Below are 19,441 nucleotides of genomic sequence, written 5' to 3'. Positions count from 1 at the left end.
TCCATTATTTCAGACTGAAGACGTGCTTTTATGTTAATTTTATGTTGCTTCTGGGCTTTAACTACAGGAAAATACCATCATCTACAGAGAGAGAAACTTCATAAAACAAAACAAACAAACAAAAAATAAAATCTAAAACAAAACTGAAAACATAAACATGCAAAAAAAAATAATAATAATAATAAAAACTTTTAAAAAACAAATAGTAAAAAAAAAAAAATCAAAGTGAAATATATATACAAACAAACATGAATAATTCCAAGGCATTTTCCTGGAATTATTCACGTTCATTTCCTATTCTCAGCCATTTCCTTTGTAAAACATGTTTTTAGAACAGGAATCTTGCAAACATCATATAAAAAATACAAATACAAACTTTTAACAGGCAAATGTCCAAATGAAAACTTTAAAAGGGCATCAGCGCAGTACTCCAACCAATAGATGGCGCTGTTATAAATGAGCTGGTTACCTACAGCCCATAAACCCCATCCCAAATGACACACTTGGCCCTTTGAGTCCACACTTTGGTGAAGAAATGCTGCAAAGACTGTAGAGTAGTAGGCTGTGAAGTCCGCACTATTGTGCAAAGGGGGAACCTTTCTCAATTGTTAAATGACAAATAGGATACTCTTTGTCTTCATGGACTTTATAGATCTGCACAAAAATGGGATAGTAGCGACCACATCAAGTGCACCATTTGGAACACATCTTGATATTTATATTTAGATAATACTGCCTCTTTAAACTAGAGATATGCTTTCAGTGCAAGACTCTTTCCTTCCTCCAAAGCTTTCTTCTGTATGCAAAAAAAAACACGCGACATCTAACAATGGTCACGTAAACAATAAGAGAATGAAGCTGCCCTCCCCTAATAAAAACTGAATAGTAGTAAACAGTGTCATGACGAACACCATTAATAAAAAAAAAAAAAAAGGGATCTACGGCACCTCCATACACACAAAAAAAAAACAACGCACACACACACTCACAACCCTGCGCAAAATCTAAATAATGCAAAAGATATTTAAAAAATCCTCCCAATGGAAGCAACAGTCCATTTTAAACGAATTTCCTTAAATACTGATTAGCAGGGTACACTTAAACATCATTGAAGAACCCACTGGCACTCTGCTTATAAAAAAAAAAATGGGTTCGAAATGCACATCAATTATTGCATTTGTCCTTAAATTCGGGGTTTGAAGTGCTCAGAGGAGCTTGCGCAATGCCCCGCTACAGAGCTGCTCACCAGGTGCGCAAAACGCAAGCATACTCGAAGGCCAGAGAGAGTTGGAAATCCGTGCAAATCTTCTGCTAGTGTTGCAATGTAGCCACGCGATGGGTTTGTTCGCGCCACTCAGATGTCAGGAAAAAATGCTGGTCAGTGCCCCTGGTTTTACCAGTGAGAAGATGGCAAGACTTGGGACAGGAAGGGCATGGTGTCCATAGGTCTCATGGCAATGTTGAGTGGGGTGCCGATGTTCATGGGCATGGCCATGGGCGTGGTGATGGCCACCGGATGGGCTATATTCATGGACGCTGAGGCTGGGATGTTGACGGATGCAATGTTCACAGGCCCGGTGATGGTAACCTGGTGCTGCAGGCTGACTGGAGACGTGATGTTGACTGTGTTGGTAGAGATGTTCATCTGGGCTGCTATTGTAACGGGGTTGCTGGTGTTGCCGCGGTTCATTGCAGAGGTGATTGGGGCTGTGGCCGAGACTGGTGTAGTGGAGGCAGAGTGGCAAACTTCATTGTTGTCTGTAGAGCACAGAGAAAGAGACAGGAGAAGCGTTAGTGCTTGTGTTGGGGATTTGTGTGTATTCTGTTCCCAAATCCTCTGGACATCTAGACTCATGTGGCAAATGACCTATGAGAGCATTTGTGATTGAACTTCCTGTTATCAACAGCAGAGACACGAGCGAGCAAACTGTTATTGTATGTGTACATCGTCTTTTCCACCTTTTTTGTTTCCATTTCATTTTTACCTTTTCGGAGCCCTGAGTGGTTCCACTGCCAATCTCCTATTTAGAAACAGACAGAGGGTTATGATGGGCAGGCAGCTGCCTGCAGTGATGCATTATGGGACTTTTAGCAATGCAGGGCTGCAGCATTTATGCACAGTGTGAATACAGACATGACTATAGTGTTAAAATGGGAGAAATTTAAATGTAATGTGAATGTTTCAGGTTCAAAACAGGTTAAGCTATCAACAGCATGTAGACGTTAGCACAGAAAAAATCATATTCATCAGTTTGCAAAAATAGGCAAAAATTCTTTGTCTATTATAAGGGCATTACTGTTAAAAAGTATTTGAATTATGTTGCTATAGTATATAACAATACAATAATATAATATAACAAATAATTTTAGAATAATTACATATGCACCCAATTATATCTGTCTGAGAAATGTTTTAAATATAATAAATGAATATACTTACAATTTGTATCACATTATATGATATTATACTATCGTATAAAAATACTTTTAAATACTTTTAATTAAATACAATTTCTGTGGTAATCAACAGCATGGTCACAGATTGTGTCAATAAAGAGAGAATGTGTCTTGAAACCAGAACATTCAGAGATTTTAGCTATTAAAATAAATATATAATTCTACCAAATTCTAACACTCTATTAAAAAAAAAAAAAGATTCACAGTCTACAACAACAAAAAAATTAGCTAATCGTGATCAAGAAAAAAAAATAAAAAATAAAATTGAACTAAACTACATGACAGAGATATAGGATGGGGATCAGTGGGTTAATTCATGACAAAAAAATCCATAAGTACATGTAATGGCACCGATCACTAAATAGCACAACAGCTCTAAGACAAACTGAGAGCTCAGGCATTAATTTGAGCAAACTCTACCCATTAAATTCTAATGAAAGTAAATGAAAGAACAAATTGGCAGGGCGCTGTTTTCAATCCTTGCAGTAGACCTGCCCCTTGACCTACTCCTGACCCTGTTGTACACATCCTTAGAAAGGATCCGGTTCAGTCAGAGAAGTTTCTGCCTGAATCAAAGCACTGGTCTTCTCCACTGACATGCTTGACTAACTTAAGATCTGAACAAATGAGTCAAATGCCATGACCAGTGAAACGTCATGAACAGCACAACCAAACAACTCTCAAGAATCAGGGTGAAACAATCCCAAACATAAATGATGCCAATGGCACAGGACTTTCAATGGAAAAGAATCTTGAAAGCCATGTTCAAGTATCATTCTGGACAGAAATGCTAAAAAAATGGCTTCAAATGGCTCTCATGTCTACTTTACAGAGACTACACTCCCAAGATTCTTTGTGCTTCTTCAGATACCCATTTTTTCCATCTAAGAAATAGCAACTCTGCACTGGCTCCTAAAACCTACGTTACTCAAACCAAGAACCTGTAAAATCATAGGCCAGGCACGGGATAGTGAAGTTTTCAGAATAACTTGTGATGTCGTGAAAACATTTAATTAAATTATTGTAGATGTTTCTGAAAAATATATTCTGAAAAGTTGTAGGACTTATTAAGACCACAACAGAATATCATTTATTGTAGGCTGATCACGGTGTCATTCTGGATGGTTCTAAAAGGGTGTTAAAAATCTCCCAACTGTGCTTGCAAAGTCACTTCTCAAACTAGTGCACTTGAGTGTATAGGAGAGTTTGGGAGCTGTAGGGACAGCAAAGAGCTCTGAGGAAAGGATGAACAGAGTGTTAGTAGAAAGATGCTGGAGCTAGAGCTACATGAGTCACCCAGAGAGGCTGGGAGAGATTACCGGCTGATTGGGTGATTGGCCAGGGCAGCCAATCACGTTGCACTTACCTTTGTTACAGGCATTACTGAAGTTATTCTGGCCGTGTGTTTTTAAGTGGCTGGTGATGTAGGCGGCGCTCAGCATCTTTCCACACACGTTACAAGTGACTTTCCCTTCGTGCCGAATCATATGCGACCGAAGTCTGTCTTTGGTGGCAAAGGCTGATGTACAGGCCTATAAATGGACAGAATTACATCATTTACAGCACATATACAACTATTTTTCTTTTAATTATCCAAATTGATAAAAGCTTGTTAAGTCTTCAATAATAATCCTTTCTGGCGTTCAAACCTTTATTTGCCAGCAACTAAACATTCAAAAAGTTGAGGCTCCACTGAATAAATAGGGTAAAGGGGTTCCTGTTCTTACCGTTACTTGGCATTTGAAAGGTCTCTCCGAGGAATGAACATGCTTCACATGGCAGCTGAGATGGTCAGGCCTGAAAAGAGAGGGAAAAATTAAAAGCATGGCAAGAATTAAAACAGCATCAAGTCTCTGTAACAAAGCCACTGGCTTTTGGTACCAGCTGCTGTGCACACCTCACAAGAACAAAACCAGCAGGCTCAGGTGCTGTACTTTGCGAGTCTGCCTCTGAGCTGCAGATTCATCAGCTGCCGTGAGCTATAAAGCATGCTAGCAGATGTGGCATACAGTAAATATTGGCCTATACCAGCAACAATTCACTATTCACATCTGCTACCAGAAAAAACTGATGCTGCTCTCACACTGGAGGCTTTGATGTGAACATGAGTCTGAAATTTTTGCATGTTAAAAAATAAATACGACACATCACATTTACACACTGCCTCCGAAACGTTTTTCAGTCATAAATTATTTTTGGATCAGGTTCCATTTTATGCATTTTCACATCCATAGCAAGCATTTTGATAGGAAAGGATGCGAATATGAAAAAACATGTAAAAAAATTTCAGACTAAGTGTGCAATGACCTTAAGTTTAATTACCTATATTATTTGGATTTAATGCTTAGTAAGAAAACTTAAGGTGCACAAAGGTGGTGTAATGATGCTGAGAATGCAACTTTACTATGTACTATATACAGGAATAAATTGCATTTGAATATATATATATACAAATTGCTATTTTAAATTGTAATATTTCAGAATAGTACACTTTTACAGAATTTGATAAATTAAAAAAGTAAAAAAAATTAATGAAATTAACTTGATTAATATGTCAGCTTCATTATTTTAATTTAGTTTGACATGATGTACTATAATAACTAAAATGGACATAAACATTAATAATAGACATTAAAAAAGTAAAAAATTTTAATCTACAAATAAAAGTAATTATATTAGTTAAGCAGTATCTATTAATCAAATAATATAATCATTTCACGTCGTATCTCTTTTAGTAGCTCGAAGACATCAAAATAACATTCTATCAGATTAAATTTTTTGCTACCTCACAACTTCCTCTCATATTCATAGCCAAAGTATTTGGAACAAAATATTAGTGAATGCAAATGAACAGGGGCATTTGCAGGAAAATAATTTAATTCAGGTTTGAAAACTGCACTAAATATGAATGTGACACGACCAGCCGGAGGAGACTGGGACATTTTGTTTTCAGGTGGTGTTCTCAGAAACAACCAGAGCTCTAAAAACAGCCCCTTTTATCTCTGCGCTTTGACTTGGGTCTGTGCGTGATAAATAATCCCAGGATTAATTTCAGGGATAGCGAGGCCTCTCCGATGCTTTCCCGGATATTCAGGGACGTTATGGACGAGCTATAGACGAGACTCCTAAAGCAGCCGTATGTCTGCGGCCCCTGAGTGACTCAAAGGAAACCCCAGCGCTGATCCTCTAAGACAGAACAAACAGGAGAGAAAGGGGGAATAACAGAGGAAAAAGAGCACCCCCTCCTCCTTCTGTTCACGCAGACCCTCGGCATGCTGGGTCCTACAAAGGCAGCCAGTCAGATCCATTCACAACAACTATAAATCAGCCAGCAGCAGCCAATAGGAATGAGACAACATTAACATCATCAGAACAGCAGATGGTGGATTCGGCTCCAGCTTTGAACGCATATTTCAACAGACATTATTAAACGCACTGACATCATCAGAATCCACAAACAACCTCATTTAATGCAGGATGGAAATGATTCACATTTGCCATTAACGTATACATTCTAATACTGTTTACAGTGTAGAGATATAGTTATCTGTACGAATTTATATTAAGAACTCGGAACCAACATTAAATAATTTTTAAATGATTAAGCATCATTAAATCAATCAATTAACAATTATACCAAGCTACCAATCTTTTTTTTTTTTCAATTTCCAACTTGAAATGAACCATTACTGTACTTAAAACTTGCACTAGTTCAGTTTAATTACTATTTTTACTTTTTTTTTTACTTCATAAATATTGTAATAAATGACAATTAATAACATAAATAATACAAACTAAATACACTACTGGGCAAATGTATGTGGTCGAGAAGAGATTTTTATGTTCTTGAAAGAAAACTCTTATGTTTATTGAGGCTCCATTTATTATCAAAAACAGTAATAACTAATGTTGTGAAAAATTATTGCAATTCAACATTTTTCTTCTCAATTTATTTTTAAATGTAATTTATTTCTGTAATGGCGAACCTGAATTTTCAGCAGCAGATAGAGTCTTCAGTGTCACATGATCCTTCAGAAATCATTCTAATATGCAGGTTTACTGAAACATTTCTTATTACAATCAATGTTGAAAACAGCTGTGTTGTGTAATTTATTTTGTAAACATATATATTTTTAAACATTCTTAGATGACTAGAAAGTTCAAAAGAACAGCAAATATTTAAATATTTTAAAAAAAAAGATTTTTATTGTGAATTTACTTTTGATTAATTTAATGAATTATTGCTGAATAACAGTATTAATTTAGTTAATTAAACTCACTGACCCCAAACATAGTGTATGTTGTCAAAAAAGGGAAGAGGTTCCTTAAAAATACTTTAGGAATCATTAAAGATCCAGAATTGTTCACTAGAATCTGAACCAGAATCATTGAATTCCTTATAATTCATAACTTCGAAACCAAACACACTGATTAAATTTAAGCAAGTGAAAAAGCTCCACATACCTCGAGAATCCCTTTCCGCATACAGAACAGACATAGGGTTTGTGGACCCCTCCGTCATGTGAGCGCACGTGGTACGTCATGCGATCCTTCCTCTTAAAGCGCTGTTGGCATATAGGACACTCGAATGGTTTTTCATCCGAGTGTGACAGCTTGTGCCGGTTCAGATGGTAAACGTCCCGGAAGGCTTTCCCACACATTTCACAGCCGTGGTTCTTCTTTACGGGTTTGGGTGGCTTTTTGGGGGCACTGTGTTGGGTCACGTTGGACATGGACGTCGGGGACATGACAGTAGAGGCAGAAGACGTGGAAGTGGTTGCTGTGGAAAAGATGCCAGCGACGGTTGAGATGTAGGCAGGGTCGCCTGTGTTCTCACGGGGCATGGTGGAGATGAGCGAAACCATGGTGGGTGCCGCTTGCGCCATCTTTTTGGGTCTGGACACCATTTTGATGCCGGTGTGGCAGGACTCGTGTCGGCGGAGGTGGTAGCTGTCGCGGAAGGCCTTGTTGCAGTAGCCGCAGATGAATGGGGTCTTGCTCTTGTGCTCTTTCTTAACCACGGGCATTGGACCACCTCCTCCGCCATTGCCACCCCCTCCTCCCCCAGTCCCGCTGGCTACATTGTCCTTGAGGAGCTCGGCGGCGCTGACGGGGGGCTTGTGGTCCAGAGGAATGGGCATCACAGGCTTCTGGTCCTGGGGCTCAGAGTTCAGCAGTGGCAGCAGGCTGCTTGGGGCCACCTGGTGCTGGTGGTGAAGGGCTTCATTAGCCTGCTGGAAGGAGAAGACAGAATCGGACAGGGGGGTTAAAAAAGGAAACAAAAAACTAATAAAAACAATGTTGACCAAATTTATGGCTGCTAAAAATGTCCTAGAGAGACATTCTGCACTTAATAATTACAAATAATAAATAATATAATAAAATACTAAATAATAAGATGAATTTAAAAAAATTATAAACAAGTATATCAGAATAATAATATAAAAAATAAAATAATTAACTAAATAAAATGAAACTAAATTAAATAATAAAAATGGAATACTCAATAAAAGAAATAGAGTAATGAGATAATAAATAAATAAATGAATTAATTCCCAAAAATAAATCATTTTAAATCCGTTATCGGTTTAAACTTTAAAACACACAGAGTAGAGTCATGTACGGCAACACCCCCAAAAATAAGTTCAGAGAAATGTTATAAATCCAAACGGTTTTATTTTGAACACAGGTTAAAGTATTTATGATATATATTTATTATATAAATCACATATATTTATGATTTTAAGATTTCTTAAGTGAAATCAGACATCAAAACTCTGTATCTTACAGTACAAAAGATGGAAAACTTTAATTACTTACGTAACCGGGCATAATTTTTAAATTAGAAAAATAACTAATATAAGTAGTAAATAATAATGATAATAATAATATATATATATAGACCCTGGACCACAAACCTTCGTAAGGGTAAATTATTTTCAAAGAGATTTATAGATGATATATACATCATCTAAACACTGAATAATAAGCTTTCCATTGATTTATGGTTTGTTAGGATACTACACGATTTGGCTGAGATACAACTATTTGGAAATCTGGAATCTGAGAGTGCAAAAAAAATCTGAAAATTGCACTTTAAAGTTGTCCAAATAAAGTCCTTTGCAACACATATTACTAATCAAAAATTGCATTTGAATATATTTACGGTAAGACATTTACTAAATATATTCATGATTTTTGGCATAAAAAAAAAATCGATAATTTTGACCCATACAATGTTTTGTTGGCTATTGCTGCAAATATACCTGTGCAACTTGACTGGTTTTGTGAACCAGGGTCATATATAATAGAACAGATTAAATAATAGAATATATACTGGATTTTACTTTTATTTTATTTTTCCTCAGTTTAACTCTGGGGATCCAGTACGTTTGAACAGAGATGAAAAACTCTGATCTCACTGATGTAGATGACAAAGTCCATCTAGCACAGATTTGTTGTGTGTGTGTGTTCTGTGTTCCCATCAGCACTTCCGGCAGCCTGCGGGGTGACTAACGATGAGCAGAAGTTCAGGAATGAACACACGCTCACGTTACATACAAACACACACTGGACTCGACAACTGGCAGGAGGAAGAGGCTCTCCATTGAGAAACTTCTCATTAAATCAAATGAGTCAAGTTTCCCCTCTTCAACCACAGAAATGCATGCTGGGCTAATGACTGGATTCAGAAATCCTGATTCAGAATGATTCACAGTGTTATCAAAAGTGTCATCTTGGCCCCAAACTAATGACACAGATTACGCTGGAGTCGTGATAGAGCACATGCTGGCATGAGGGCTGGGTACAGGGCAGAGGCATTAACTGAGCTCAAAAACAACGCCGGGCCGCTGAGAAATCTAAATCTGTTTCGGCTGGCGTAAACCGATCTGCTGAGATGCTCCCGGTTCTTCATGTGACTGCAAAATGAACTGTAACACAAGTGAGATGATTCAGCGGGTCAGGATCAAACTCAGCTAAACCTGTGTGTGAACGAGATGACAAGGACTTTACAGAGAAAACAAGAGAGTTGTAGCATTAACACTACAGATAGTTGTGTTTGATCGACAGGAATATGATAGATTTGATAAGCAATATACTGGCTGAGAGATATCAAACTACATTTTGCACAGCTGAAGGTCTAGATCTCTTCTGTATTTAATGCATCCAGTAAGGATGCATTAAACTGATAAAGTGACAGCAAAGACATTTATAATGTTATGAAAGATTCTATTTCAAATACATTTTTTTTTTATTCATCAAAGAATCCTAAAAAATATATCATGGTTTTAACAAAAAGATTAACAACAAAATTGTTTATTTATAAGAAATGTTTCTGGGCCACCAAATCAGCAAATTGGAATGATTTATGAATGACACTGAAGACTGGAGTAATGTTGGCTGAGAATTCAGCTTTACTACATTTTATTAAAATAGAAAGCAGTTTAATTGTAAACATATTTCACAATATTACTGTTTTTACTCTACTTTTAATCAACTAAATTAGGGAAAATTGTGTCCGATAATGATAACCGATAATTCGAAAAAGCCAATAACTGATATGTTGGCTGATAAATCTAAATTTTTAGAATTTTTTTTTTTTAGCCTGTTAGTCTCACTGTTAAAACAAACCGACAAATTTACATTTAGTGGCCGATATATTGTGCATAGCCAAATGCAAAAGCAAGATTTTTTTTTCACCAGCCTCAAACTTTTAAATGGTAATGTAGAATTAAATATAAATGGATAAATAGAAAACTTGTCTTTCACAAATACACTATTTTCCATAGTTTGGCTGGTCCTGCGACTTATAGTCAGTTGCGACTTATTTATCAAAATGAATTTGACATGAACCGAGAGAAATGAACCAAGAGAAAACATTATCGTCTAGAGCCAGGAGAGGGCGCTCTATGCTGCTGAGTGCTCCTGTAGTCTACCACTGAGCAGCATAGAGCGCCCTCTCGCGGCTGTAGACGGTAATGTTTTCTCTTGGTTCTTGGTTCTAAATAAATGCGACTTATAGTCCAGTGCGACTTATATATGTTTTTTTCCTCATGACGTATTTTTGGACTGATGCGACTTAAACTCAGGTGCGACTTATAGTCCGAAAAATACGGTACAATGGATTTTTAAAGTCTACATCTGTGTGAGCCAGTATACTTTCCCATTATGAGTGAATTATTTACTTTCAGCGCACAGAAGTATGTGAACTGGGATGCAGCCAACTTGAACACACAGTGAAAGCCACCTCGCAGGCCTGGAAACAGAGGTGGATGTTTATTTGTTTACTGAGGATTCTGGGAGGCTGGACGCACTCCTTTAGTTCTCCCTTACACACAGAGCAGCGTAAGGGATTTGTTTAGACAGTCAGGGGCAAAAGCTTACAGACACTCACTGCTAACCTACACCAGAGCCACCTGCCCCGCCAGACACTCATCTCTGAGCCACAACACCAGGACAACCAGAGGGAAAACAATATACAACCATCACAAACACATCTATTGCCAAACTTGGAGTTTCTGAACATGTATGAAAGTTAAATTCAATGCATCTATGAACAGTCTTAACGAAGTGGTTCACTATAATGAATCCGACTTCTCAACTCTACCGCAGCCTGTGGGGTTTAAATGACTCGATAAAGTGCGGCAAACGCCCTGTTAACCCACTATTGATGTTCAATGGAGCATCTAAAACAGGCACAGCCCCCACAAACCACAGAAACAGCCCCAAACCAGCTTGGTTTAAACAACAACAATCAAAAAACCTTCCCCAAATGCACACAACTAATGAGCAAAAATCAGATGTAGATTTTAAACCATGAATGAAGTCAGCAAAAGGTCAAAGGTGGCATTATTAGTGCTCGGCCCCTGAGGGAACAGCTTCCCCTGCCTTGATGAAACAACAAGGCCTGTCAATTCTCAGAGGCAAAGGAAACATAAATATTGGTTCACTAGTCATCCTATAAGCTAACTGATTAGTGAAGTGGACTAGTTAATATTTTTCAACTTGATACAGAGAGTTTTAGCATGCTTACGGTCTCAAAATAACTGCGGATGCTAAAACCTTTGAATTATTGTCTCTCAATTTCAAAATATATTATAATAGACCAATAATATAGCCTTGTGCAAAAACTAAAAAAGGTACTTTGATTTTTAGCATGCTTATTTGATGAATATTTGACTTCAAAATATTGCACTTATTATATGTACTATATATTCTGAAAAAAAATTGTATGCCTATAGTCTTGTAGTAACTGGATCCTTTTAAATATGATTTTGTGAAAAAGATTGAGATTTAGCATTTTTGTTTAATATCTTTAGTATTAAAGCATTGGATGTTTTTGCATTCAGCCTGTTTCTGTGTTTTTTATTTTGTTTTTTATATAAATGCATAAATGCAGACAGGTGTTTGTCAAGTAAAAATGACTTTAAGAAAAATGAAAATACAACTGTATTGTCATTCTGTATGAAAGCCAGGATCTGCTGGACCTTCCTGATAAGAACTTGTGGATAATTAGGAATTAGGATCATAATTAGGAAAACCTCTTTGGTGGTGAACTGAAACTACAGCACATTTTTTTTTCGCATTTCCGTTTGCTCAAATAGGAAAATAAATACTATGTCAAAAATATGACATTACATATGATGAAAAAATATTGTGTTGGTCAGAAGAGAGAAAGATGTTAAATTTGCCATCACTCCTTCAGCTGCCATATTCATAATACTCTATTTTTTTTTAGATATAATGCCAATGCAATGTAAAACAATGGATTGTGTTATATATTTTTACTATGAAAATAGACAAAAACTATATTCACGATGTTAATAATTGTGGAAACACATCCATAGTCTATGAACAGGGTCCATTAGAAGATTTAATAAATATGTCATTTTGCTTAATCAGGTGCATGATGCAGTTGCTCTCTGCAGATGCAGCAAAAAGAGGACACCGCAATTAAGATGCGTACTTTCGTGCAATCACGGAGAGGGCAGGGTTAAATACCTGACCTCTCGCATTCAGCATCATCCATCCATCTCGCAGGGCTGACCGCAATGCAGGCAGACGCAGGACAAAAAAAAAAAAAAAAGAATGCTTCTTTCTGCTCCTTATTTCATCTGCTCTATTGTGATGGACACAAATCGGAGCCGGGATGCCCTCATGGATCCGCAGGGGGTCTTTGTGCAGGAGTCTTCTCTGATTTGGTTCCTCTATTCGTTAGGAGAACTGCATATTTACACACACACATATATCTGCTTGCTCTCTTCCTATAGCATCCCAGTCATCAGTTTACTGGGTACGTCTGGGGACACAAGTCTAGACTAGGCCGCTCCATGTATGTGTGTGTGTGTGTGTGTGTATGTATGTGAACTCTGTGAGTGCGTGACGCAGAATGACTGTAGCCCTGCTGGGTCTTCACGCCACTCTGACAATTTTGATACAAATCGGGTCTGAAGTGTGAGGTCAGTGTAACGTAAATAACAGAGAAAACGAGTTCAGCCAGAGAATAAGGAGTTTTGAAAAGCCAGTGGCCGCACAATGGAGATCTGCAACAGGCCCGGGCTGGATGCTGAAACACATGGTAATCCATTTTGGAGTAAAGCTTTCTTAAATTTGAATTTGAAAAGAAACCGCAAAGAAGAAAGGGTGATTAAACGGGCAAAAAAAACAGTACAAAAGGAACAGGGAGCTTGTGGGAAGGCGAACAGCTCATAACACTACACAACCCAGCTGTTTACAACTATTAGACCCTAAAGGATGAATCCCAATGCATAATCTCCCTCCAGTTCACACATTTTCACAGACGCATGAAGCTTGTGTTTCACTGGGACTAGGGTGGGTGGTGTGACCACATCCTTACATCATGCTATGAGATATTATACCACGGTAACTGAATACATGCAAATAATTTTTGCTGGAAATTCAACCCCATAATGTTGAATATATTACATCATCATAGCATATGTCTGTTTTTGTCCATAAATAATAGAATAATATTTCACATGATAAAAAAAAAATTAATATTTAAAATATGAATTTATTATTCTGTCTATTATTAATATATGTTTTAATCCACAAAAAATAGACAGATGCTAATTAGAATTAACTATGATATGATATAAAAACAAAGTGTGTGTGCTTGTATAATAAATTCTATATTTCTATCATTTTTTTAAATAATCTTTTGATGTAAATTGTAATTTAATGATGTTTTTGAATTTACTGAACACACATATTTGAGTAGAAATAAAAAATTTGAAGTTGTGTTTTTCAATGAAACATTTTCTTTTTGCATATCTCTTGACTTAAATACATGTATATACTGGTATTTACACTTGATGGGTGCAAATCAGAAGATAAATTTAATAAGAATTTTGGCATCAGTGTAAAAACACGATACAAGCTAAAATTAAGGCTGTAATACACTGTAAATATAACAAATATTTTAAGTCATTGTAAAAGAGCTGATAATGATGTTAAAACCACAGCTCTGACAAAATAGTGGTATAAATAGTATAACAGATTGGTGTGTTGATGACACATTAATACTGTTTCTTGATATATAGCATCATACCACCCATACCAAACTGTGACACTGCATGAAACATTTGAGAAAGTGTCCCAGCAAACAATTTCACTCTGGTGACCAACAACGACTCCAAAAACATTCTTAGATCCCAGACAGTCAGACGTCACAACTTTCATTCATCTTCAGCACAAGGAAATATGAAAGACTAAAGCTGTTAGGCTCTAAAGGCAAGATGCAGATGGGCCCCAGAGATGACGGGGCAGGTCTGAGGCGCGTCTCGTCTGTGCTGTGCGTCTGATCAACAAATAAAGGGTGTTTTATGAGTCAGTGACTCATGAGTCACAAACCTACCTCAGCTTGATGATAAATGGATTACGGGAATTCTACTTTCTCTAGGATACACTAGGTCATGATGGGTCACAACGACCGACTAGCTGTCCAATAACTGATTAGTGAGATCAACTAGTTTATCAAGACCAACTTAGACCATTTTTAAAAATGCATCCCAAGACAATTGAAGGATATGCCCTGTTACTAAACACCCACTGAAGTGATTCACCCTCAAAGTAAGGTTTACCATCAGAAAAGCTTCTGCAGTCTCACCAAGTTCATGACTAAAGCCCTAAGTCACTACTTTCACTACGATGCTCTTCCAATAACAAGTCACCTGATCAATCACAGCTGCTGTTTTTGCCAAAGGTTCCAGCCTGATTCATGCTAATCCAAACAGCTTTTCAATTAAAAAGAGACAGAAAAAAAACTGTATGGCGGCATGTGTCACATTAGATCAAACGTGTCTAATCTCACTTCCTGAGAACTGACTGTGGAATGACTCAGTCGTGCAGCACTTCAAGGGCAAAACAGGACCCCAAACATCCATTGCTTGAGGAAATATGATATCTTGCAAATCAGTTTGAGCTTTATTGAAGGATAGGTTATAATGTAAAACAATGTGCATGTTTCTTTTCAGAATAGTCATAATATAGTGAAGTATGGGTCACAATGTTATAAAAACACATAACAAAACCATGCATAGTAAAGAACATCCATGTGTTCTCAACATGTGCTGCAAACAAAGCATGTTCCCCAGAATGATTTATAGTAGTTGTACATACTGTAAAACTCACTGACATCAAAAGATCTGTGATCACAAGGCATGATAAATACGATCTTCAACAATATTAATATACATGTATCCAGCTGCAGAAAATCACACGGAGGAACCAGGTGCAATGGGAATCAATGCATTTTATGAAAGGTATAATGAAAAGCAGAAATTTTAACTAAAGCCCGGAGGATAGAAGTGACTAAGAAAGCAAAATGCTATTTAACTGAACACCTCGTAAAGTGAGTTTACATGTGAACAAGTTTTCAGGATCTGAGTCACTACAGCAGTTTATTAGGCATCGTCTGATTTTTTCTGTCCTAAAACAGACAGACAGACAGACAGACAGACAGACAGATAGATAGATAGATAGATAGATAGATAGATAGATAGATAGATAGATAGATAGATAGATAGATAGATAGATAGATAGATACAGACTAATGACTATGACTGTTGCTGTAATAAGTTGTAATAATTGTTAAACTTTTAAAATTTGAATACACATTGTCAAAATATTTCCACCAATTTTTTTTTAAATACGTAGACTACAGACATTTCCATAACTTTTTCATTCATTGTTTTCCACAACATAAAAAAGCCAGATTTTTCATGACTATGGGAACATTAGACAGAGGTACAGATAAAGGTAGAGGTGGAAAACAGAGATTTAGGAATTTATGATGGAGAGATGATGAACTGATCTAGAGAGGGAAAGAAAATGAAGAGATTGATGGAGATAAAGGAACAAACAGAGAGACGGACAGAGTGAAATATCTATAAAGGAGTGAATAGGGAGATGAATGAACAGATAGAGGCAGAGGGAAAGGTCTACAGAGGGAAGGATAGATGGAAGAGAGATGGAGATAGTGACAGGATAACAAAGAAATAAAGCGGGATAGATGCAGCACAGACAGAGGAGTAAACAGTAGGACAGATCTGCAGATAGAGTAACAAACTGATGTAACTTACACACGGCTGCATCTATAGAGTCAGACAAGAGGAGTAAAGAGGGATATAGGGTTAGATCTACAGACACAGAGACTGAGTGTTACTACATCTAACGTTAGAGAGTGAGCGCGTCTGGGCGCCTGGGACTCCTCTACTATTGTTTTGCTCCAACTGCGCCTTTTCAAATATCTCTGGTAATAAAGCAAACTGAAGCAGGCAGGCCGGTAGCACGAGTGAACGGCGAGCGGACGGCGTGTGAGTGTGAATGTGCCTGTGTGTTTAAGAGAAAGAGTTTCTCACCTGGAATAAGAAAGAGCTCCAGCTCTGCTCCATCATCGCGTCTCACTTACAGAAACAAAGCGCTCAACATGGCAGAGCGAGACTTCCGCCACCCCGCGGAACGTACCACTCGCGGGAGGGGGGAATGCAACAGCAGTCTGAAAGATTTAATGAATAAAACACTGTCCGGTTTTACAATATGGTACTTTAAAAACACATTTATGTACACTTTCCGGTACAACCCATTCTGTCTATGCTTCAGGGGAAAAATTCATGAAGTACTGGCTATAGTGATTTACAAAACACACCTGTTTTTTTCATCTCCATCTCGACAGACTCACGGGACGCTCCAAAAAAACAGGAGTGAAGTTGATGAATAGCGTGGAACTGTCGCGAGACTCGTCATAACTCACTGCGCGAGACTGACTGCAGGATTTATCTGCATTTATACGATTATACATGGTCTATCTAGTTGTATCTGTACATGTAAAGTCTATTTTACACATTTAAATACAACATTATGCATATCCAGGCTTCATTTATTTGCCTATTAGTGTTGGGGATTTTAGTTAATCTAAAGGACTTGAATCTTTTCACTAACAAGATTTGTTCAGACTCGTGTATTGATTCATTCAGTGTCTCTGTCTGCAGGTTGCTCCAGTATTAAATGATTCTTTAAATCATTCACTTAACCGAGTCGATGAACGAGATGTCCTGGTTCGTTCAAAACTAGATGCTCTGAGTCATTGTATGGAAGTGAACGAAAACGACTCGTTCGCTTAAAATATTTGTTCAAAACACCGAAACACCAGATGCAACAAACCTACATGGGACAGGGGCGGAGTTGTGAGCCCCTTTTAACCTGATTTATTGCTACCCCCCCCCCCCCCCCCCCCCCCAGTGGACACACCAGAATGATTAGCTGAAGACGCGGTCTATTTTAGGATCGTTTTATAATTAAGGGCGAGTCCTGAGCTGAATTAACTTAATAACCCGATTTATTGTCAGCGGGATTCGGGTTCCCTTCTAACAGGTCACAGAGAGATTAAAAGGTCATGCTTTATAAGATTGTTTTTCCCCAGAAGTAGTATAGTAGCTTTGTGTGTGTGTGTGTATGTGTGTGTGTGTGTGTGTGTGTGTGTACTGTACGTGGCTACCAAACATTATACGTCAAGCAATTAATTAGAACTTCAGTGAAGATTTCAGTCCTTCAATTTGTTATGTCCATTAAATAATAAAAAAAAAACATAATTATTTTACTAAATATAATAATGGCATATTTTTCCTTTAATATAGTAAAGCAGCATTAGTAGTGAATAACTGCACAGTGCTGTTTCACAGAAAGCGTCTGTTATATTTTACCAACTATTACACTGTGATTACATCAGGACCAGCTTATTAGTACAATATGTCCTTGAATGTGATATAAAAGTGCTCTGAATGTGCTCTTCATATGGGCCAGTTTAAAATCCTCTTCATCCACGATGAACCTGTGGTGAACTTTTTAAATAGTTTATGTTTGACACAAAATTGTCTAACATAGAAGCTAATACAGATAATGTTAGATCAGTTAAATAAAGTTAGGCCAGGTGTGGAGAAACTGGCGAAATTGATTGGCTATGGCTAAGTATCTGATATGCTGTAATCATGATTTAAGTATGACATAAGCAAGATTTACATGTAGCTTTTCTACCAAAACACCACAGCCGAATTTGAACGTATGGTTTATTCATCTGTATTGGTTGAGGAGTTTCCATTAATGGTTTGGATATTTGAAGACTTTAAATGGACCCATATTGTTATTTTATTACCATTTATGCCACTGAACCTTCTAAATATCTAAAGCTATGTGCTCATTCAGGTTACAAGACCAGAAAAAGAGATGTTGTATGAATATGAATTAGATAAATACATCACAAATGTGCAACAGATTGGGGATTTTGAAGATTATTGCGTAACTGAAAAAAAAATCTAAGAACATACATAAAGAGGGACTGGTGTTGTCACAGAGTCGGTCCAGAGGAGGGCGCTATGTCCATGCAAATAAACCTGAACCACTACGAATACAACACACGGCATTTTGCGATTAAATTTGTGCACCCAAAATCAAGGACATGGTTGAAAAGACAATAATTTCTATTGAACATATTTTACATATTTATATTGCTTTCTTTTCATTTAAAATGTCAACAGTTTGCATACAAGTCTATTATTATTTCTATATACGGCTAATTGATTAATACCTATAGTTATTACTATTATACAAATGATCGAATGATAGGCTACAAATTATTATCTTTAAATGTATTTTATTTTTTATTTTAGTTTAACTGGTCACATCAGACAAACCAAACTTTGAAGTTAGTCAACTTAGTATCTCGACCTAAAACTCTCTAGGTATCAAAGTCATGCGAAGGGATGAACTGATGTGCTCAACTCTTCTTGAGGGGATCATATCCAGCAGTGCTCAGTGATCCGAGAGCGCGCTCGGCTGGTGTGCGCGTCCCACTGACCGTCAAACGCTCCAGACGCGTTTCACAGCACCAGTGCCGCACTTCAGTGCGCACAAGGGCATCGACACACTATTTCAGCACTGCTTCAAAGGTAAGTTTGATTATCTTTAGCGACATTTGTGTTTAGTTCACTGTACAGGTGAACAGACTGTCTGTTTGCGGTGATGCGGAATAAATAGGCTTAGAGAAGGGCATTACGCGCACCAAAACATTCACCTTAAAGTCATGACATACATGATCTAGAAATTATTGTATATAAATGTAGGATATGAGTATAGGGGTTTATATTGCATAATTAAGGAATATATTAAAAGCACAAAGAGTTTCATTTTTAAAGCCTCGTAGATTTACATTAAGAGCTGAATCAGTAAGAGTTGAATTCAACTTTACACGATAGACATGATTCTGCAGGTGAGATCAAGTGATTTCGTAGCACAAGTATAGTTACATATATTTGAGATTCCAAACATAGAGTTTCATTTAATTCGAAGAGGAAGCGTTCAGGGGGCGATGAGATGAAGAGTTTCAGGAAGTGATTCATTCTACTCGTTTTGTTTGGATAATCGTGAAAACGGATCGTTTCAACATCATCACTGATTTATGTCGCTG

The 19,441-nt window shown here is 37.3% G+C and overlaps 1 protein-coding gene across 3 annotated transcripts; it reads right to left on the bottom strand.

The window, feature by feature from the left end:
* Nucleotides 1-155: 155 nt before the first annotated feature.
* Nucleotides 156-16,462, bottom strand: LOC132127216 (vascular endothelial zinc finger 1-like). 3 transcript variants are annotated; one of them, XM_059538982.1, is made up of 6 exons: nt 16,341-16,462; nt 6,922-7,691; nt 4,185-4,254; nt 3,824-3,989; nt 1,986-2,021; nt 156-1,758 (listed from the first exon to the last, which is right to left on the bottom strand). In XM_059538982.1, exons 1-6 carry the CDS (start codon nt 16,374-16,376, stop codon nt 1,394-1,396), a joined length of 1,443 nt encoding a protein of 480 aa, XP_059394965.1. In that variant the 5' UTR covers nt 16,377-16,462; the 3' UTR covers nt 156-1,393. The 3 variants fall into 3 exon arrangements, with proteins under 3 accessions (XP_059394965.1, XP_059394966.1, XP_059394967.1); XM_059538983.1 differs by having other exon boundaries at nt 6,922-7,688; nt 16,341-16,454; XM_059538984.1 differs by lacking the exon at nt 1,986-2,021.
* Between the last annotated feature and the right edge of the window lie 2,979 nt (nt 16,463-19,441).

The sequence above is a fragment of the Carassius carassius genome, chromosome 45 (genome assembly GCF_963082965.1).
Source record: "Carassius carassius chromosome 45, fCarCar2.1, whole genome shotgun sequence".
In the NCBI taxonomy this organism is placed as follows: Eukaryota; Metazoa; Chordata; class Actinopteri; order Cypriniformes; family Cyprinidae; genus Carassius; species Carassius carassius.
The sequence above is the reverse complement of the archived record's forward strand: the minus strand, read 5'-3'. Positions and strand labels throughout refer to the sequence as shown.